This window comes from Watersipora subatra, chromosome 11, assembly GCF_963576615.1.
Source record: "Watersipora subatra chromosome 11, tzWatSuba1.1, whole genome shotgun sequence".
Taxonomy (NCBI): domain Eukaryota; kingdom Metazoa; phylum Bryozoa; class Gymnolaemata; order Cheilostomatida; family Watersiporidae; genus Watersipora; species Watersipora subatra.
In genome coordinates this window covers 13805497-13828922 of record NC_088718.1, presented here as the reverse complement: position 1 = coordinate 13828922, position 23426 = coordinate 13805497, and the positions used below count along the sequence as shown (strand labels likewise).

General features: G+C 36.9%; 2 protein-coding genes across 4 annotated transcripts in view; one reads left to right on the top strand and one right to left on the bottom strand.

Moving 5' to 3' along the window:
- Window positions 1–8660, top strand: part of LOC137408430 (zinc finger protein 652-B-like) — an 81238-nt gene extending 72578 nt beyond the window's left edge. For both annotated transcript variants that reach the window (XM_068094957.1, XM_068094958.1), the window contains exon 14: window positions 8154–8660. The gene's annotated coding sequence lies outside the window, so the exon portion shown is untranslated. The remainder of the gene's footprint in view (window positions 1–8153) is intronic.
- Window positions 8661–9397: 737 nt separating this feature from the next.
- Window positions 9398–21495, bottom strand: LOC137408178 (G1/S-specific cyclin-D2-like). 2 transcript variants are annotated; one of them, XM_068094579.1, is made up of 6 exons: window positions 21426–21495; window positions 20278–20557; window positions 19264–19482; window positions 16648–16807; window positions 12722–12864; window positions 9398–10540 (listed from the first exon to the last, which is right to left on the bottom strand). In XM_068094579.1, the coding sequence occupies exons 2-6, from the start codon at window positions 20470–20472 to the stop codon at window positions 10406–10408; spliced, it is 852 nt and encodes a 283-aa protein (XP_067950680.1). In that variant the 5' UTR covers window positions 20473–20557; window positions 21426–21495; the 3' UTR covers window positions 9398–10405. The 2 variants fall into 2 exon arrangements, with proteins under 2 accessions (XP_067950680.1, XP_067950679.1); XM_068094578.1 differs by having other exon boundaries at window positions 21236–21435.
- Window positions 21496–23426: the final 1931 nt, after the last annotated feature.

Here is a 23426-nt window from a genome sequence, read left to right as displayed (position 1 = left end):
CAGACACCAAAGTTGTTAAAGAGTTCCTTACGCATGGCAGTGCTATTAACTACACCTAACAAAAGATAAGCAAAGCCTGTACCAGATTTTTTATTGTCATCGCTTTACCAAATCTTTGGAGTTTTTTTCAAGTCTTTGTTAAACATGTTGAAGTTAACTACTGAAATGGTCCCTGCGTCTTGTCTGTATGTCCACATCCTGATGCACATCCTTGAAGCCTACATGAAGCATAGCAGCCACGTAGATGAAATGCTATGTGGGAGCTAGAACACAGCCCTGCTTGACTCCATTGGTTATCTCAAACTCATTTGAGTTTTTAATTTAAACCACTCGTGTCTGCATCCCATCATGGTCTGCTCTGATTTGATTTGATTCTGCTCAGTTTGATTACTTTCACTACGCATCCCAATTTTTGTAGCCCATCTTGTGAAGCCCATCTTGTAGCACACTCAAGAGCCCATCATGTTAAACAGTATCAAAAGCTTTTTTGTAAAATCTATGAATAATGTGTAGAGCTCCAAGTTTTGTTCAGTACATTTCTCCTGGATTTGAGTGAAAACCATGTCATGGTGCTTTAGTTAATCGGAATCCACTTTGAGTCTCTGGTAGGATTTGATGGCATATTTTATCTAATCGATTGAGGATGATACGGGCTAGAATTTTTCCTGCAATGGACAGAAGGGAGATCCCTCTATAATCACCACATTCCTTCTTGCTTCCTTTTTGAATATGGGACAATGTTTGCATCTTTCCAGTACTTGGATACTAGCTCAGATTTCCAAATTTGTACAATTATAGCACGCCGCTTTTCTTGCAGTCCGAGTTTACCATGTTTCCAAACTTTTACGGTAATGCCATAGCTACCAGGTGTTTTATTTTCTTTCGGGGACTGTATTGCTATTTGGAGTTCCTCTAAACTTGGGATCTAAAGTCCATCTTTACCTACAGTTCCTGGCACATTTAACAGCTGGTCAGCGTTGGGCAAAGCAGCCAATGTCTTTTAACACGGTAGTCCCGTCTTGGGCAAGAAGTTGAGCTGTTCCTCTTCTCCGAGGTCCATAAACCTCCTTTAGTCTATTGTAAAAGGCCTTCATGTTATTTGTGTTTTCGGCTTGTTGGATTGCTTCTGCTTTTTCTCCCACTATTGAGCTTTTATTTTAGAAAAGTGCTGCTGCACATCCCTAAAATAAACCGTGCCAACACCGTCCTTTTGCTAAAAATACGGCGTTGGCGCAGGTCGTTTGTTGTAATTCACGGGCTTTAGCCTTGTTTTGTTGTTAATCAGGATATTCAGCTTACTATCCTTTTCATCAACCCAATCTTGATGTTTTCGCATCAGTTTTCCCAAAAGCTCATATATGCTGTTTCACAGGTTATTGTCTTTAACGTCTCCTATATCTTTTCCATATTTGTGTTTTCACTGCAAGTGTAATCCATGGTCTCATCCAGCTTTTTCTGAAAATTCTGACAGCACTGAGAGTTTTTCAACTTGTTAATGTTTAATTTGGGTATTGGCTTATTTTTGCTTTTCTTCCTTCGGTTTCACATTAAACCTAAGCTTTGCACGGACCATCTTATGATTTGTGATACAATCATCATCTCTCATGACTCTGGTGCCAAGCACGTCAGTTAGATCTGATTGTCTGGTAATGATGTTGTCTAGTAGGTGCCAGTGCTTTGACTATGGGTACATCCAGGTAGTTCGGTGATGTTCTTTATGCTTAAAAACAGTGTTTGTGATGACCAGCCCATATTCTGAACAGAAACTCAGGAAAAATTGACGGCTTGAGATGCAGTTGTCTGTACCTTGTGCTCCCAAGACACCAGGCCAATCTTCCGATCTCATCCCAACTCTAATATTCATGTCTCTAGCAACAATTAACTTTTCGGTAGTTTGGACATTTTCAATGGTATCTCTTAAATCGCTGTAGAATCCCTCCTCTTTCTTATCAGGATTAGTAATAGGGAGAGCATAAGCACTTACAATGATAACATACCCCTTTCCCTGGAGTGGTGGTCTCATTGTCATGATCTGTTCAGCTATATTCCGGATCCTGTTTCAAGCATTCGGCGATGGATTTCTTGATAGCAAACCTGACCCCAGATTTTCTTCTTTCACTCTTTTACTCTAAAAGAAGGTATTAATTGTCTACCGTACTGCCAGTTAGGTGTCAGTTAGGCATAAGGAAAATCGGGCACTAATAACAACAACTGAACCACCTAGAAGGTTAACTCTTTCAGAATCATAATCACAAGTGTGTGTTGGAACATAATTAAATTAAATCCTAAGTTTAAAATTGATGACTAAAACTTTAACCTTTAAACCTGCTATAATTGTTGAAAATCATTTAATAAGTTCACTTTAGACAAATTTTAAACAGTTAACAATATTAGATTGGTATTCGATAATAGAACCAGAAATCAAGATATTTAATCGATAAAAATAATTAATCTGTTACTTTCGGTTTCACGTCTCAAAAACAACCTTTTACTTGTTATTCAAGCTTTCACTTATTATTAACGCTTTCGCCACTGCACGCCGATGTATCGGCTTGCACAGTAGTATAAGTACAGACCGTAAGCCGTAACGAAAGGGTGTCACTTTCCTTCTCATTACGAAGCCCACATATTAGCTAGACTAATCAAATTTTGTTTCCAATGAAACCATGTTGTTACCAACCACATTTAACCAAAAGAAAACTTTTTGGCTCAACAATTCCATTTTGAATTATTTTTGAAAATAGCAGAACCAGATCATTCTCGTCATAGATATAAGAAACATACCGCATTCGTTCAACGCAAAGAGAAGTTGTGAGAGTGAGATTTACTAAACAATTTTATACATATCTTGTAGAGAATTTCTTTCTTAATAAGATGCATTTTACAGTAAAACGATAGCTGTTTTTATTCTCGAGATATTGCTTAAATACTAGTGGTATATCGGTTTTTCGAAAATCCGTTTGAATTAATTTGGGCGGAATAATCGTTCGATTCGAATTTAATGTAGTAGCAAAAGAGTTGAAGATCGACACATCTCCTAAACTATTTTCTGCATGGTCTCACTAGTCCAATCCAAATAGCTTAAAATCTTCAGAAAATAAATCTAGTCGTAGATTATAATCGATCTAAGTGCTAGCTATAGTCTCAATGCTCAATCAGCTCAGACTATTATTTTGTCGGTATCATTAATACTAACAAAATACTAGTCATATTGATATCAAAATTGATACCAAAGCATTCATTACTGGTTCACTACAGGTTTTCTGCTGACATGTGCAAATGTGTCCGGTTTTCACCCTTTCGTTAATTCGGATTTTGTAGTTTTCAAGGTTATAGAAACTCCTTTTTCCAAAATATGCAATCCATTACAAATTGTAACAATTGTTGGTTGACCTGACAAAATATTAAAACTTTGTTGATAGTGCTTCACAATATGTCCTCAGCTCTAACTTTATGGCAGTGTCTGTAAGCTTATATCACAGCACCTTTAAATGTCAACAACGAATCACTCTAACTAACCTTTATAAAAGACAAAGAGTGCAATCATGATATGATTAGAAAAACGTATCTCACTCATCAAAAGTTCGTCAAAACGTGTTGCAACACACAAGTGCTTCTTGTCTTATTTATAACTGAAGAAAAACCTGCTCAAAACCTGCTAGAGGTCGTTTGGAGGCAGCTAAATCATCATTCTGGATATTCTAGCTTATTCAAAGTCTGTTACTTTTTACTATAACAAGAGTTGTGTCCGTCCTCCTGTTTGTCCGTCCTCCTGTTTGTCCGTCCTCCTGCTTGTCCAAAGCCACGGTTGGAGGTTGAAAAAAAGCTCTTTCGTACGAGATAAGAATAAGTTTATTGAAACAAAATAAAAATATTTAAGGAATTGTGATGTCAACTATTCAACTAGTTAGTGTGATATTTGCATTTGTTTTGGTTAGTTGCGCATGAAGATACTATGATGCCACCACTTGAAATATTGAGTCGGGCCTCCCATTTCGTTCACTCACTACATTTTATGAAGAGAGCTTTCCCTTGAAAAATTCTTCATCCAATTGAATCTCAAAACAGTCTGGTGAACATTTTAAAGAGAATTCTTGATCTTCTGTCTATTACACACACAAAAATTTAAGCCTAACATAATATATTCCTAATTTTGTGAAAGTAAAATTTGAGTCTAAAGTTGCTTTACGCTATTTATAGATGAAATAATAAAATGTTCGTAGTTTTTAAAAATGCTCTTTTTCAAAGTTTTAGAAGTTTCTGGCTGGTTTAGAATACATTTTAAACCAGCCAGAAACAGTTTTAACAAAGCTACCTTATGGTCTCAACAAAAGTGGGTACGTCATACAAATATCAGCTTCACATCTGGTCTTGTAAACGTTTAGTAAACAGTACTTTCATGCAGCTTTCATTTGAACAGGAAAATGCAGATTTTAAAAAGCCACTTTTACTTTGTTTGTGCTTTCTTTGCACAAATAGAGAGTTGAAAATCACTCTATTAGAAATGTCTTTTTTATAGTTGCAATAACAGAGCAAATCTTTTGGTCTTGAATTAAATTTAATTTTATTAATATTGTGGCAGCTGAGGTGAGTTGGACTTTTTAGTCAATGTTAGAAATTTTGTATAAGATCATCTTATGAGATTCTAATCGCGATGTTGACCTTTTAGAATTAAATGGTTTAGTTTTAGCGAAGTTTTAGCTATTTGTGAAGGTTAACTGCACTGAGTTCCAGTTCATAAACATGCTATAAAGATGAAGTACGCTATATAGCTGTAAAGTACGCTATATAGCTGTAAAGTACGCTATATAGCTGTAAAGTACGCTATATAGCTGTAAAGTACGCTATATAGCTGTAAAGTACGCTATATAGCTGTAAAGTACGCTATATAGCTGTAAAGTACGCTATATAGCTGTAAAGTACGCTATATAGCTGTAAAGTACGCTATATAGCTGTAAAGTACGCTATATAGCTGTAAAGTACGCTATATAGCTGTAAAGTACGCTATATAGCTGCTTTACCTTCATGAACCATGATATATCTCATAATTAGGGTTGGCAATACCGCTCAGTCCGCTTCGACAGATCTTGTTGTTGGTTCCGGGGAAAGGTTGAAAAGCGTCTTTTCACCTTTGACAATGTACATGTTTAAAGTTTTTGTGAGACTGCGGTATAAAGGTGTTCAACAACGCTGACATTAAACGAATCTTAGTAGCGGAAATTGTACTTGGTAGTCACACTTGTTTGAATTTATTGTTATCAACAAGAAATAATTTTATACACTGCGGTTTTCGTGGTGCACAAATGTTCTAGCTATTACAAAGCATTGATGATGTCACAATGCAAATATCCTGACGATATTTAATGGTACTGGAAAACTCAACAGGAAGTCATGGCCTTCACACGATTGAAGCCAATTCTTATTGGGCAATGTATTTGACAATGCTGCGAATCGTTTAGTAGCGTGGGTGTGTAGCCGCAGCAAATACCCCCAGTCTGCATTGGCAATCATTTCATCGGTGTGTGCAGTCAAGACCTTGTTACAAAGCTTATTAAAATTTAATTAAACAATTAATATATTTTCAACTGAAAATGCAAAATAATCACTACTAAATGTAAATGCACCTTTGAAAAAAACACTATAAAGTTTGTTTGGTTAGCAGCAATATAACAGACACCAGCGCAACTTCGATCATCGTCAAAATAAAAATTTGGTTTACGTTTCCCTGACGCATAGAATGCGGCCAAAAGTACTATTAAGAAATGACAACTCTTACAAATGATTCATGTAAAGCATAGAATCACTGTGATTATGGCAGCATATCTCAGAGAGACACCAAATACAGGTGCAGACATTTGGATAAAATAATAATTCACCTCCATAGTAAATAATAATACATTTACTTCCTTACCTGCGCCTCACCGCTCCTATCCTCCAACCTTCCTTTTGATTGGATGTTGTTTTTGCTGCCAACAAGCAGCAGTTGCTGTCTCCCATTCTGCTAATCTAATACTCATTCTAGGTGTATGCATCGCTACTCGGAATGTGCCTTTTCCTCTATCAAATACAACTTGAACAACATAATACCGTATGTTGCCTCATTGCTAACATATTATCTCCATTACGTCATAGTGCCAAGGAGGTCCATAGTGCCAAGGAGCCACTGTCCATAACCTAAATTTTGTCCATCCTCTAAACAAATATTTTTGCTAAAGCATATATACATTGTGTGTATATATATATATATATATATATGTGTATAATAAATATTAATAAAGGCCACTTTATTTTTATTTTGAATAATTTTGTGCCGATTTATTTTTACATTTTTTATATGAGGTTTTTGTGTCTGCAATATTTATTAAGAAGACACTTTTTAGCTGTGCAATGAATTACAGTGAACGATTGGTATATTTTATTCAACATGTGACAGTTTTAATATTCAAAGTACATATCAGAATGAATCAAATTTGTATGGAAAGTTTATTGCATGAATTGAAGGTTATGCGTTCAAAAATCTTTTTTAATAAAAGATGAGCAATTTTAGTTGCTAGGTTGTTGTGTCATCATAGATATTATAAGACTAGGTGAATGACCTGTGTTGCACAGGTAATAAAATAATCACCAAATGAATTTGAGTATCTAAAACTCGTCTAAATCTTTACTATAATAAGAGCCGTGTCTGAAACCAGCTTAATATGCATAATGGTCTCTCACACAATCATGATTTTCAAGCGTGGTTATTTTCAATAACCAATAGTAACCCAAGCATATTGTAACCGATGTAATGAGTATGACCACAATTATTCTATTGTATAGCAATGTAGCTGCTTGGCCTAGTGGTTTAGCCTGCCTGTCTACAGATATGGGGTTCCGATTTCAAATTCAGTGCAGAGCGCAAGTTTTCGTTCCTAACTTTATAACTAACGACAAACGACAAATCCTGAGATTTATATATATATATGGATTTAGTCGATTTTCCGTCTTTGGTTAAGATATGATTATGGAAAAAATGGTTTGACAAAATTTTGTGAGTTTTTATTTTTGTGAGAAAAAAAGATCCTGACATATTTGTAACTTTAATGTACCGTGATTTCACAGAGTTATGAAATATCTTTGTATTGTAACTTATGTAGTAAACATCTATTTACAGTTTTTGTAGTTGTTTAGGTAACTTTGTTTTTTGTTTTGATTGGTTAGAAATCTTTATTCGTAAAGTATATATTTATATGTGCAGGGATACGCTAACATGCAACTGTACAGGAATACAATGTAATATGCAATTGTTAATAATTGTTGATCAGAAGTAATTTGAAATTTTTTGGTATTAGGTTATCATAATTATGTTACAAGAAAAGTAATTTTTATTTACATTTAAAATATCGAAAAGTATTTTAAAGTCAAGTTTTGAATATTTGCTTCTTTTGCTCACCATGTTGCTCACCATCGAAAGAACTGATAATATAAATGTTCACTAATGACAAAGCAGCAAAAAAATTGTATCTAGTATGGTTTGTTTAAAAAAGAATTTCTCATTTTTGTAAATTGTGATTTTGTTGAAACTCACAATTTTCCATCATTGAGTTTATGCCTATTGACTAACACCTGCTTGTGAGGTGGCCAAGCTGAAAGGTTTGTGTTTTTATTCATCTTTAATTTTTCTGCTTTCGTTACGCTTGACGTACAAATTACTGATGTACAATAATCTATCATTGGTATGGCAAGTTTTATGTCGAAATATGTAGTTAAAACTTGGGATATGGCGTCAAGTTATCTGTGATATGATATTAAAAAATGTAGTTTGGCAAGCATTTATAAAATGTTATGGAACTATGCTACGAAATGGTTTATTTGTTCTTCTGCACTCTTGGTTACCCAACGGCTACAGAAAGTGCCCGGAACCGCTTGATATCATTCACCTCAAAGAATGAATGGGTATAAGAACCCTCAATGCAATGCAATCATCTCAAAAATGGAGATGTTGGCCATATGCGGTTATCACTTGGCATCGCGGAGTGTATTGAATGTTTGCTTTGTCTGCGCTATGTTCAGTTGCTGAAAGTTGAGCAACAGATAAGGGTCACGGTCACCCGAGGGCTGCATCGTTTTCTTCAGATGCCTCATGCTTGTAACATAACTGTTTTTTGTTTTAGGGTGTTTCTGAGAGATGATTTGTGAGTTCAATGCAATTGTATTGGCAATGGATGAGACAGTGACACAGTCGTCAAATTGTGAAATCATTTTTGATATGGCATCTTTAGTGTATTATGGTGCAAGTCACCCCTTCCAGTTAGGATTGTTAATTTATTGTGCTTCTTTGATACAATTTTGTGTTTATAACGCAAATTGTAAGTTATGTCTCAATTCTGTTTGTAATCTTGTCCTTGGCTTAAAATGTAGTGAATGAGATGCTCCATATCTTGAGTTTGCAAGTGGTATTGTCACAATAAATATAAGAAAATTACAATTTGCTGTCACATCTATACAATAACTGCAGTATGCTAATTTATTTTGACACATCCTAACATTCTTTGTCAACTTACTACACATCTGGTGTCAATTATTTCGGTACTGCATCACCTGTGATAGCTTTACCGGTCAGGCAGCACGCTGCCAGGTATTGTTGGCCCTTCCTATTGAGACAGATCATAACAAAACTTGCCTATATGTCAATTGCTTTATTTATATTGTAAAATTAGGTGTTCCTAATTTATCAGTGTTGCTGTTGGTTGCTGTAAAATGCTGAGGTGTTCCGCAGTAGTGATACCATCAAGTTCTGACGTTATCCAATGTTGACACTGGTTATAGACAGTTCTTAGTTTCATCATTTATCAAGAATTCGAGTATAATATAATGCCATATCATTTATCCAACTTCACCAACATTTATTATAGACAAGTTATAGGCGAGTATTGGTCTTACAAAGCCAATACGATTCTGACTTTTAGTGAGAATCCGATTGATTTGTTAACAGTATAGCAATTTCAATTGGCCAGTAGGTACAGTGATAATTCATCAACATATTCACAATCGTGATTTATTAGTATCTTCATGCAATTATTTCTGCTTAAGCAAACCAAGGATTAAGTTTTAAAAGCAAATGTCAGTTTTCATTCTCTACTATTGGGTGTTTGGTGCTAAATTTTACTATTTGGTGAATGAATCACTCATTTAAACAAGCAGGCAAATTGCAAGCAAACTTATTTAGAAGGTACATTGGAAAGGTGCGTATAAAGTACATAGTATAAATTAATCTTACCTGGTACTGTTATGGATGCTGATATATTTTAATCAGTTATGATACAGTGGTTTCGATTTTTTGATCGTTTTATTTTTTTATGGGTTTTTAAGAGCTTGCATAGTCCTTTAACTGTACAGAATAATAATAATAGAGCAGTCACCTTATCTATTCAGAAATACTATATTATAAGAAAATGGATTGCACGGAGTTGAGCTCTGAACATTGCACCGTATCCCGAGTTCAGAAATTATTGCATTTCCTAGCGTCACAAATTGAACGCCTGCAGATTTTAACAAATAAAAACAAAATGTGGTAACAATGTTAAAAAAAGAACATTTCAAATAGAAAATGTGTAAACAGCCAAAATGGTCCAACACAAAATTTTAGTATAAATGAAAAGTTAGTGAGAATGCTATTCCATTTGCATTACACTTTGGTCCAGTTTCACAGCTCAGGGGAGATAATAACCAATATAAATGACACACCAAATGATAACAATTTGTACAGAGAGACCCGCATAGCTGCAGCGTAATGCTGTGCAGCTATGACAGGTCAAGGATATGATACAGCTAGGTGTAGTGGAATATGACATTCCTAGGTAGTGGCAGTATGGGCTAGTTTGACATGCATAATCATATGAAAATGGTTGTTCCTACACCTGTCCACTGTTGGCTAACTGCCCAGTACTCACCGCACCAAACCGCAAGAGATCGTTGCATTGCTACACAGCGACTAGTGAAGGACTAAAATGTTCGACGGAATTCATATGCAATTGGTGATATACAACAAGTGGTGGTGCGACTCTGTTGGGAGTGAGCTAACAGTGGTGTGTTGGAACAGAGGCTATAAGTATGATTCTGAGGCTATTTATTGGAGTAGATAAAAGAAAACGGCTACCTAGGGAAGACCAAGCAACACGAATGCACAAAATTTTGGGATTTTTGTTTTTTTGAAGTAGAACGAAGAATGGTCAAGAATGGCCCGTGTAAAGTCACAGACGAACCAGTCGCGACACACAGATGAGCACCCGTGTGTTCGACTGTAACAACAATAATATCAAACGGGTTTGCAAACTCTAAAGATCAGCAACATGCCAAATCAAAAATTATGAAGAATCATTGCACGGAGCTATATTTGGTCCATTAGCTTGTACTCAGCTATATGCTATATTTTCACAGCCAAAGTGTCTGTAGGTGTACCGGGATGTGAGACAGGCTCTTGTTTGTCGGAGGAAGAGTAGAGAACGCTCTTTTCTCCAACGACTTCTCTTACGACCTCATGACAAGACCTGAGCATATCCTGCAAGACAAAGTTTTAAAATCGATGACAACCATCGCGCGTTATACAGAAGTCAGACGAGATGTTTCAACTTGAACTTTGGGATTACTATTCAAACTTCTATGAATAAAAATATGCAACACCTGCAATTACCGTAGGATTTTCAGACTTGAGAATCAAATTTGCTGGGAAAATGTTAATTTCTGTATTTTTGAAGGAAAATGATGAATGGTAGGAGGACTAAAACCCAGTGAAACATCAGTAGCACGGCATGTTTAACCCGTTGAGGAGTATTACGCAATTCGGATATCGAGTACGCAGAGATAATATTCGACCAACGCTATCGGTGTCTCCCCGAGTTTTATATCCAATGGATTACATTACATAACGTAGAGTTCCCATGCTCAATACCACGACATATAAATTAGTGCTCCCACGTCCTTTGACAGCCTGTGCAATGCAACTTGAAAAGAATGGCAGACGACATCTCCAAGAAAATGCTAGCACTGCTCAGCTCGCAGGTACGGAGCACTCGCGGAGTCATCCGTTGGAACAAAGGCTACTCACATGACAGGTTTTGTATTCTATGATTCATAACAAAGTACCGTGAAATATTCCAGTTCATATTTCAAAGACAATGCATGTCAACATATATTAATTTTGTGAGAACGTATTTATTAACACGTATTGCTATGGAACAAAATCGTTGGAGGTAAAACAAATCCATTCACTCATTTGTTTTATGGAAGAACCATTGGCTTGCAAACGAGCTGTTGACCTTCGTCAAAGGGCAGCCCTACACCATGTTTCCAGGGTGTGAATGATGCAGATTTGGAGTTGTGCGTACTCTGTGTTATTGTGTGATAAGTGTTTCAATAGACGTTCGTATGTTGTGTATTAATGCAGACGCCTTGTCAATAGAAAGATAAGGAATTCTATGCCAGAGGTCATGGCGGGGCATCTTATCTCGTCATATCAAGATAGCAATGACTGGCGTGTGAAAAATGTATAAAACGGAACAGCTTGCGCAGCATTTTCGTAAGAGCCGTTAACCATCTTTCGCAAGCATGAAACATTCAGTAAAAATCTGTGAGCAAGAAAACGCGCTTGATTCGTGGATTTGTGCTGTTTCCATTTTACGGGTTACTCCAGCTTGCGGATTCGCTGCTAGCTGCTTCGTGGAAACAATGACTAAAGGAGGAAGAATATCAGGCCTAAGCCATTCTCGCCGAGACTGCACCGGAAGACTATGGCAATATTTTGCAATGAGAACACTCAGAGTACTGTCATTACATAACGATTCGAAGACAGGAGCTGGTAGGACAGTGATAATTGACCATCTTTTGGTCACAATGGCAACTTGAAAGCAAGCACATGATTATCATCTGCAAACGCCTGGCAAAGGGTGAATGCTGTTACATAACACAGGCCTCACGCTCCTAGGTACTGCCCCAATTCACCCCTCCTACTCTACTTCCACCCCATCCAGCCTACTGACAGCTAGACAGAGTGATAAGAAAAATGGTTCTGTACCTCACAGAGAAGCTGTCATTTAATGTTTTTGTCTTGCAATTATCACATGATAAATTAGGGTAAACGGAATTTAAAAAGCACAAAACAAAAGAATGGAAAAACGGTTCCCGTTGTGTCAACAATCCGATTTAACAAACACAAGGCGTCGTGTGTGTATACAATAGCAAGACGCCTCATTCAGTTCCCGCCCGCGACCCACGAGGATAGCCAAATGCTTTTAATTTGACGGTTTGTTATCATTAAACCTCGGGTAGAATGTGACTTTCGGTTATACTTCTGCGTAGAGAATGCCGAAGAGCTAAATGAATCGGAGCAAACAGATGAGTTTGCCCTGCATGATGCCCCATTCATGTAAAAGGATAAACGACCATACAGCCGGCCGGCTTCGAGGTTCGATTAAGCCTTAACCATCTCACAAATATTTGTTTAAGATGCTCGGTGTATCTAGTTTCAACAGAAAAAGTTTGCACCGAGTATCAATAGAAGGGATTAACACAGTGGGTAGGAAATGACGCGAGTACACAACTCCAACGAAACTTGTGACTAACCTTGCAAGAATGCGTGCAGCCCTGCACTGATACAATCTACTATTTCAGTCAACGAAAAACTAAAAAGAATACACTGCTGCAAATGATAAAACGGTTTTAATTGTTGCGAGATTATACTTACGATCTCAACGCCAATAATTCGATGAAGTGCAAGGTAGTAAGAATTGAGGATCTGTTGGTCTGTGTACGGAAGAATTGTAGGAAGTGCGGCGCAAATGCAACTGCTGGCAAGCAGTGAAGCTGGATAGCGCATGAACTCCATTTCTGCAAGAAATCATTATATACAAGTGCGGTGCACGAGAACATGAAGGCACCGGGGGTTAAGCCCGAACCTGATAAATATACCAAAAAATATGCATGCAAAATCAACTGTGTTAGCGGAGAAGTCCTGATACAGTACAGTACCGTTATAAGGTAAGAAAAAAATTTATTTCAATGGTGACCTACATAAAACATGATAAAGGTAAGCTTTTTACGTGATTGCTGTAACAAAATTTTGGTCTCCCTGAATCATGCAATGTAATCATAATCTAGTCACATATAAACACGTTCGATAGATGAAAATATCTTTTATTTTTGGTAACACCATTTGTAAAAAAATCTTTTTCATAAAAATGATTATGAACTTCACAATAAAAGTACATATATGTATTATAGGTATCTATATTCACAAACGAAAAAGAGTGTTGCAGTTTACGAATGTATTTCATTATGTAATTCATAGCGTACTGAGATGTGGCATGTGCAGGGAGAAATAAAAGACTAGACCAAGACCACAATATCACTATTTTGGATCAGCTTGTTCTGGCTAGACTCCGATCAGATCGCAATACTACGGTAGCCGATTGTGAATGAAAAACCACGAGGAGACGAGATGAAAGGCATCAAAGATTGTCCACTATTCTTGAGCAGCTGGTTGAGTTACCAAGCTTAGAGTCAACAAGGTTGACCGAGAAAGAGATTGTGGTAAGTGGGGAGGTGAGGGAAGAGCGAGGCAAATATCTAATGAAGTGGCACAGTATATAGCCAGGCCTGGCCACACTGACCAGTTGTTGTGACGAGCCTGATGAGCCACCATACCCTCAACGATCTGTAATAAGATCCATTGTGCGGTGACAGTCGAACAAACATTCACTTGATAGGTAGACATGTTAGGAGGGCGTGCTTCCTCGCACAGGAAGTGTAGAACAGACAGAGGAAGAATCTTTCGCAGACAGGAATAGTATAAAAGTAACAGGTTTTCTATAACTTTCATTCAAAGCTATGATTTGTATGTCTGCAACCTTGGCCAACTCCTATGGTCATTGTAATAATTTTTTAGCCTTGCGAATCGCAGGAAGGTCTATTCGTGCGACTACAGAGCTACTGTTAGTCTGAGATTCAGTCCGTGAAACCCAGCTTTGGGCTGCTCCAAGCACCGTCTACTGGATATACCCTGTGTGGAAGGTGTTTCTCTGGTCCAGACGCATTTGCATTACAGCATTTGCATTACAGCATTTGCATTACACGCCAACATAACGCACAACCTTTAACCTGATCCAGCAAAGTCTGTCTATTGTTGATCAATGGGTCCTTTATTAACCAAGCAACTTGGTTTCTTATTTTCTACCACATAATTATGGGATGTAAGAATCAATATGGTGGGTAGGAATATGGGGTGTAGGAATATGGGGTGTAGGAATATGGGGTGTAGGAATATGGGGTGTAGGAATATGGGGTGTAGGAATATGGGGTGTAGGAATATGGGGTGTAGGAATATGGGGTGTAGGAATATGGGGTGTAGGAATATGGGGTGTAGGAATATGGGGTGTAGGAATATGGGGTGTAGGAATATGGGGTGTAGGAATATGGGGTGTAGGAATATGGGGTGTAGGAATATGGGGTGTAGGAATATGGTGGGTAGGAATATGGGGTGTAGGAATATGGGGTGTAGGAAATGGGGTGTAGGAATATGGGGTGTAGGAATATGGGGTGTAGGAATATGGTGGGTAGGAATATGGGGTGTAGGAATATGGGGTGTAGGAATATGGGGTGTAGGAATATGGGGTGTAGGAATATGGGGTGTAGGAATATGGTGGGTAGGAATATGGGGTGTAGGAATATGGGGTGTAGGAATATGGGGTGTAGGAATATGGGGTGTAGGAATATGGGGTGTAGGAATATGGGGTGTAGGAATATGGGGTGTAGGAATATGGGGTGTAGGAATAAATAATTGAATAAATGAATTGCAATGTATAGACTTAGCAAACAACTATAGAATGGGTTGTGGAGACAGACGGTCGAAAAGCATTCAAATTTGAAACAAAAAAACAAATAAACATTGGAACCAATCTATACAGGACTGCACTCAGCCAGAACAGATGGCTTAAGATATCCTTGATTATTTCGTTAATTATTGCTATAAAGGCTACCCCCATCTCACAATGCATCTCTCTAGAAATCTTTGTAGATGGTAGAAAGGTTGTTTGTGAAATACAATATTTGAGGTTGTGGGCTGGTGGAACGTTGCACTATATATAGCTGACCAACATATCCGGTCGGTGGTTAGATGGTTGATTGGACAATAATTGAACTGGGCTCCACGCAATATGAAATGCTGGTATGCACGCTCAAAGGGCAATTCTGAGTTCTTGTTGTCTACCTACCAATGCATACCCATAATAATACCATAATGCACTATGATTATACATACATTCATCTCGCGTATATGGCAGCTATAGATCAGGTTCTGTCCATTATCGCAAATGATTTTGTTTCCTTTTACAAGAAAAGGTTTTTTGTAAACTTCACAAGTTATGTTCACTTAATGAATGTTGCATAAGCAAAAACACAAAAACAAATGGAAAAGTTCAACCATCACATTACCAAATTATATCGGCTAGCCAGGAGCCAGCAAAAAATTCAGGGGAATTCTTCCCGCCAAAGCAGAGCTAATCATAGAAGGTGATAGAAGGAAGAGATAAGCATGAGAGAGCCAATATAGATGGAGTGTTGTGAGTGGGCGAGAGAAGGATGAATCCTGTGTCAGGTAGTAGGTATACATTGACAGGAGAGCACAGAGTAGTCAAGCAAACAAAACATTGATAAGATATAGGAGGGACACCATCAGGAATGAGTGAGAGCAATGCAGGGGAGCATGTAGATGAGTGAGGAATTCAGCTAGGCCAGAGACAGGTTAACATTTGGAGTCAAAATAACTCATCACTAGAGTTGAGCAATCACTTTCGATACCTTCTTGCCACAGATTCAACTCAAAACAACAGTTGACATCTACTAGTTTCAGAGAAAGCAACTCAGCAGTTGGAGACCAAACCAGGCGTAGAGCGGGTAGACATTAGTTTTGTAAACGCAAAGAATGCAACTTACATGCCATATAAAAGGCAAAAAGTATATGAATAAAAAAACTTGGAGCGGTGTCAGATTCCCTACCACGTACCCTAAATGTGAAAAATTCAAAAAACTTTCATCTTGGAATATCTATCTAATTGACTATCCGCATTTAGTCTTATGCGTATACATAAATTTGGAGTTATCTGCTCTATACCGCTCCCAGCGATATGGGACTGACTAGCAAGTATACTACTGAAGACCGACTAATAAGTCCAATAAAAAGTTTTTAACAAAAACGGAATGCATTTATTACAAGGCAAGCATCGGGTTATCGTAGCTAAAAACATTAAAACATTTTTTCTGATATACTGTCACTGTCAACGAACCCACCTGAATCGGTAATCATCCGCTTCATGCATTCCAATTAAGACCGATAACTACTATTTTTTTCAAAAGTGTGAGGAGTACATGATGGGAACTGTAATGTCTCGTGTATATCTAATCATCTACCACCATGAAAATAAATGCTGATAGCAGCGTAAACCGAATGTCAGATGTCAGAGTGAACTAACCGGAGAAACAACCATGGATAGACTAAGGTAAATGGGCAGTGACTATAAACAATGGAAACCATCGATCATAGTTAACTATATACTTAAAATCGACTAAAGAAATAGAAAAATATAGTCATAGATTGCGTTGTATCGAGTGACTTACCGAGAGAGCAGAGTGTGAGATTGTGTAGCGTACTTTTCCTAAGTCTGGCAAGGACTGGAGGAGAGAGATTCAACCTGTGAATGAGTTGGTCTACAAAGTCATTGGCTGTCACCGCACTCATGTCCCACTTCAGTTTGCAGAGTATGAGCAGTTCCCAATCCTGCAAGCAGACCACAGGCTATTGGTAACTCTGTGAGCCACACTCTACACTTGAATGAATTTATTTTAAATGTCACAACATACTCTGTTAACTTTATGGATCTATGGTCTAATTCCTTATATCTTTTTTATATAAGCATAGCATTTATACGCAAAAGAATTTGTTCTGCCATAAATGCGAAAGGGTGCTAGTTGTGGAGGTTATGAGTTCTAATTCCCAAAAGACCATATCTTTTTCATGATGTGAAAGTTTTTCAATTGCCAAGGGATGCTAACTGCATACACATGTACATACGAAGTAGGTCATTAAAATATTTTTTATTATTTTAACCAGTTTTAAAGCACATTAATTAAAAATGCACTTCGGTATCATGTTAATAAAAATGCTAATCTCATGTTTACGGACAATCTTTGTCAGACAGCGAGCGGCAACTAGCTTCAACTTGCCAAACAGTTTCCCCCTTCACTGAACCCCTACCAAGTCTCTTCTTGAAACCAGTAAACCATAACTAAAATATAATTTGTAAAATGTTTGGAACGAAAAGAATTTAACAAAACAAATACGGGCCAAATAAATTACGAGCAATATTGGAACGAGGCCAAAAGACGAGGAAGCAGGCAGCAGACAAAGTTTCAGTCTGACGAGCACTTGAGATCTCGCTGATGGAGAGGAACAAATGTTATAGAAAAATTTCGTGGGAAGTCAGATGATGAGCAAATATCTCAAAACAATTCACTTATGCTTCACGCTAAAATGGAGATTAATAGGAATTGTGAAAGCATTTCAACAGACCTCCAATCGTCATCTGCATGACAGGAGTCTGTGTGGTAACATTTTATATTTAAATGCCCATCAAATACTTGCACGGCTTCTCGACTTGGACAAAGAAATGCTACAAGACATCACTTATCATTACACAGGATATTTAGTTCAAACTTGAGAGTCGATGGTTGAATCACTGATTTGCACGAATAATAAGGGGCTTTGCTTGGCAGCTGATATATAGGGTTGCATTGTTTACTGTCCTCCACATATCATACATAATGTTGAAAACACTCTTAGGACAAGTGCTCTGACCGCCAGCTCTCTTTACCATCGATATGTCAACACGACTCAACTAATGCATTAAAAATTGTTCTTAAATACTTTTCAGTTTGAAAGAGAAATTGATAGCGTGGAAAATCAACTTCCGACACATATAATATGACAGCAGACAGCACGAGTAAATGGTGTTCAATCAGATACTTGATTTCACGTCTTAAAATTATTTTATCAATCTACATCAAATCTTGCCACCGAGGTCAAATTATCTTCCCCCCACTTGGCAGCCAGCTAGCATTTTAACATTGAAAATAGCCATTACATGTTAAAACGCGTCTAATTTTTATGATTACCAGTAGAGATTCAGCACTAAAAAATATGTTTCTATTTAACTAAACTGAGTGGAAGTCTGAATGGCTTGAGGAGATGACCTATAGCAATGTTACATAGCCTGCGCTTGGGTCCATGACCACAAAAAATGATTAATGGTACGAGCCAACCACCGCACTGCAGCGATACTTATTAAACTGGTGGCTATTTTGGCCATATGTCAGATTTGCATGAGTGTACTGGAATAAGTAGCTTTGTTTGTGATATGCCGTCTGCAGTCGTCTGTCCACTCCCAACTCATCAACAGTTAAATCTTTCAAATAACCAGAAAACAAAATTAACCAAACTTGGTTCAAAATGGTTGAGAAATACACCAGACCTGATAAAAAAATTCGAACAAATGGCAAGTTGGACAGGGACAGTGGGACAGGTAGACAAGACTTAGCATTCTTTGCCTAGTCATCTACGGTAATCATAATCGCACCAGATGAATGATTTGAGACAAGCCCATAGAGCTACTCTTACTAGAAAGGTTAGTTAAGAATATTCTGCTGTAGTCAGACAAGTCCCTTGTGTCATGATCTTATCCAATTGCTTGGATTAGACATTTTAGGAATTTTCTTGCAAGGGTACTGAGGTTGCTTCCCCATTGCCAGTCTTAGGTTTTCTGTCCGAGTTGTCTCCCTTAGCACAGGAGCAATTCAAGGACAGACGCCTTTCTTGACATGTAGGACTCTAACCACAGCTTCTCCTAGGAAAGTAGCAAGGGATATAAAATAACATAATTAGTTATAAATGTTGTTATATCTTCAGAAAACAGTAAACTGCGTTTTGACTACGGTAATAAGTATGAGATGTATTAAAAAACCTGCCTTTTAGGCTAAAGAATACCAGTTATCACCCTACTTTTCGCACATATCAATTACGGTTATTCAGTTCTAGCACGAGCTAGATACATGGCTGCATAAATAATTATTTTCTCCCAATTTGTGCTCAAGGCTAACGCCAGATTACTCCATATAATAACAATAAGGCTGAACACTCATGGTAATAATCAAGGGCTAGAGGGAACAAAGGTATTATACCAGCAGTTCCTGGAGGGTTATACTGTTGTCTGTATATATTACTAGCTTCTCTGCCGACAGAGGATAGGTTTCTTTCAGTTTGGAAGCGATAAACATGCATACAGTAGCTAAAAGCTGTAGTTTGTCTCTACGTAGTTTTGAGTACGTTGCAAGAAATCGGTCCATGAAGTTGATAGCAAGTCCAAAGACTTCTTCTTCACACCTTTGTTCTTCACACACCTGTAGGAAAGAGAAGTATTTTACGACTTTATTTCAAACGCGCAGAAGAAAAATACGTTCCAAAATGACTTACTAGTTGTTATCATTGCTGTAGTTGATATCGCTATTCTATGTGTCTCTTTGCAACAGATATATACAACAGATGATATACTTATACGCAACAGATACCGGTATAGACAGACTTTCGCTCAATCTGAGCGTTCTAACCATGATTATGTTTTATCGGTTTCAATCTTGAAACCGCAATCAGATCACCTCAAACATCAAAAACAATCGCAAATGATAGAAAAATATCGATATTTCCTGAAAAAAATTTACCAAAAAGTTTTTGCACGCTCATTTTTAAATATGAGAGCTGGACAAAAAATAGCACTGTAGATAAGCCGGGACAACTCCAATGAGCCTCCTAATGTTGTACGAAAAACTGTGATTGACGGAATGACAAGTGGCACTTGCAGACCATCCCATAATAGGATTTGAAGAGCAAGGCCTGAGAACAGAGGTGAGATAATGGCTCCCTCTCACAGCAGAACAAGCTGCGCATTGTGTCAAGTCAATGGACTGCTATCCCTGATGGGTGTCCCTATAGCCTGTTTGACCACACAATAAGGTTCCCAGCTCTGCTCATAGATAGAGAGATAAAACTGGCCTTTTCCAGTGACACAAGCAACAGTCCAGACATAAAAGCCTTTGGACTTGAGTTTAGCTTACATAAGACAAGAGAAAGCATTCACACCAATTTCACATGAAAAAGTTAATGTTTTGCTGTGAATGATATGGTATAATCGTACTAACCTCTCGCATCCACTGTGTGACGACTTTCCTCATGAAAGGTTTAATGTCTGTTTGGAACTTCATGTAGTCTGACGATATAGTGTAGTACTCTTCAACTTTAAGTAGATTCTCAAGAACGCGATTGTCATTTATAAAAACTGGGTCAAGATATGCCCTTTTCAGATTTTCACCAGCTTCACAGCACAGTAACTCCATATTGTGATCAGATTGTTTGTTAAATTTTTGTTTTGTTCTTTCTTTGCAGCAGGCTGCCTTTCGCAGTCTCCTAGATTCGTTTCATCTGTAAAATTGAATGTTAAAATCACATAAATTTTTGCATAGGTATAGCTGCCAGCAGAAAATGTTTTCCATGTGATTTCACATGAAAGGTGATGTCGTTAAAGAATGCAAAATCAAAGCTTGTGAGTCATTGTTTATTCTGCTGCCCTGTAATTGTCCTGGTAAAGTTACGTTAACAAGTGCAATTGTATAAACAACGCAGGCAAATATTACCAATCTGTGTGGCACTATGTGAATGCGTGTTTGCCTATCAGACAGTCAACAATTTCATCATAAAATGATACAGCTTTGGATGATATATGTGAATAATTAGATAATAAATAATTTCATATGCAAGGCTCTACTACCAGCGCATCAGCTAATCCTTCCAGCACAATCTAATAATAGTAGTAGAGCTCAGCAACCAAGCATCGCCTAAGAAACAATGCAGTTGATAAATAAAACATTCGATTTGCACACATTTATGTAGTTCGTGTTAGGACAAACATGAGACAGGCTATAGAAAGATGCAAGCTAAGAAATCATTAGTTGCTGTGATTGTTAGTTTAGCAGGAATAGAAGTAAACAGTTAGCTTAGTAACAAAAACATATTTGGCAACAACCTTAGCTATATATTTTATGCAAAATAGACACAATGCATATGTATGCAACATAAAAGCTAAAACACTTGAAGACTGACCAGTGAATGTTGCTAGCCAAAACAATCTTGCTGATAGGAAGACAAACACACCAGTTTTGCTACAGAACGAAGATGTGGGCTAATAAACCACTAGCAGAATTGCAAATCTACGCACAGGTGATTAAGATAATTAGCAAGTTAGTGAGCGTGAGCTCATAGGTTGGCCAGAGCTAAAATGAATACGTCTTACCATGAAGAACAGCAATGGCCAACAAGGACGCAACGTCATAATCTAAGCGATCCCGCCAGTCTTGTCGGACAATTTACACGGATCAAAGGAGCCGTTGGACTGCAAGCTCCTCCCCCTCGTAAATCCCATTAAATTCATTCACAAAATGCCTGTGACCTTCCGTCTAGGTAGTTGACGATCGGAATTGCTTCATCTAGAACACGTGGAAGCAACTTCTACTTATTTTAGTTTCGGTTCATTTTATCGGCATACGATAATAATTTTGAAATTTCTAAAAATAAAAAGAGCTTTCTTCCTAGTTAATATCATTTATGTTGTAAAATTGTATAAAACAGTTTAAATACTTGCAAACATGAAATATAATTTAAGTATCTATTTGATAAACACTGTCATTTTTGGGGTTTTTTTAATTGTGCTTTATGACCCTGCAAAGTTAATAGCTAATAACAAATTGTTGGCTGGCATCAAACACACAGATACAGATACATCCTAACTTGATTAACTGTAGTTTACCAAATCCTGTTGAAACTGTGAAGTGTTGTCTCAATGTTATGCCTGTCACGGCACCTTCAAGTTCAAAATTATGTTGAATACCACATTATTTAATTTCTTATTAATCAACAGCTTCCTTTTTCACAAAGTAAGATAAAATAATGTACTTGAATGACTCAAAGGCAATTATCATAATTTTATAAATCATTGAGTTATTCTTAAATGTGCTAAGAAAACTAATCTATCAAACAACACAGCTCAAGAGAATATATGACAGTAGTCATTTTATGCAATAATGATGAGATTTTATAACCTTTTACTGTAAAGACAAAAAGTTACATTACTTTCAACATTTAGTAACAACTGCAAACAACTTCAGTTAATAAAGGATGCTTGGCTATTCCAGAACTTGAAATACTTTCGTTGCATTTTAAAATATTTTTTATTTTTTTGTTTATTTAGATAGGCTGCCATATTCGTATGATTATCAACTTTGATAGATCCCATTCGCTTGCTGAATCAATGAAGTATTTTACAATTAGTATTTAGTAATGAAAGGTTTCTGGCCATTTATTTCAGTTTATATGTTTTGGTTACAACTAAAGAAAGTTCTTTGTTTTAGCTTTTGTAATTTTGATTTTATTATCTGTTATTTATTTACAATATGATTAATTTAATAATTACTCAGTAAATATCAACAGACAAACACAATTTTGTACACAGAGCTTTGGCAACAAAACAAAAAAAACAGTTTTATGATAGATACTTCAATAAAAAAGGTTTTTAGCTGTGGTTATAATATAAAAGATTTTGATGCAAAATGCAAGGCAACTTGTCTTCTAAAAATAAATTAAACTAAAAATAAAAATTACTGAACACAAACGGTAAAGTATTGTAATGACTTATCAGATAAATGACTGATACATACAAATACTTTTTTGTCATCTCATATTATTCTAATAAAAGTGGAGCACTTTATATCATTATATTTAGTATTATTTTTAACTTTATATCTCATCATTTCTAGTTAAACAGTATTTTACAGTATATTTTTCTATAATTATTTCTTTTTTGCGGTTTAATTTTATGTAGAAATGCCATAATCAGGGTTTTGAGTAGTTCAGATGATAGCCAGCTATTGGGGGTGACTAGTACGCCCCTTCCCTAATCAAATATTCAATTAAAGCTCTAATGCAAGCAATCAGCGAGTTAAACAACTTTGTCTAATATTATTTATCTGTTACACATTTGCATTTTATCTGTTTTTGTACTTGTAAAAGTTGTTTGTGAAATAATTATGTATTTATTACTACTAGTTGTTGTAGTAGTAGTGGAAGAAATAATGCCAGCAGCGGCAACAGTAGCATTAGTACTAGTAATATTATTAGTAGTAGTAGCAGCAGCAGCAGCAGCAGTAGTAGTAGTAATAGTAGTGGTAGTAGTAGCAGCAGTAGTAGTAGTAGTAGTAATAGTAGTAGTAGTAATAGTAGTAGTAGTAATAGTAGTAGT

What these genes read in the sequence shown, in the direction of transcription:
- LOC137408178 (XM_068094579.1), bottom strand. Translation starts at nt 20,472, where the DNA reads ATGGAGTTACTGTGCTGTGAAGCTGGTGAAAATCTGAAAAGGGCATAT. An exon ending in TCACACAGTGGATGCGAGAG is followed by an intron (nt 19,483 to 20,277) that starts GTTAGTACGATT and finishes TCTTTCCTACAG; the next exon opens with GTGTGTGAAGAACAAAGGTG. An exon ending in GAATTATTGGCGTTGAGATC is followed by an intron (nt 10,541 to 12,721) that starts GTAAGTATAATC and finishes TTTGTCTTGCAG; the next exon opens with GATATGCTCAGGTCTTGTCA.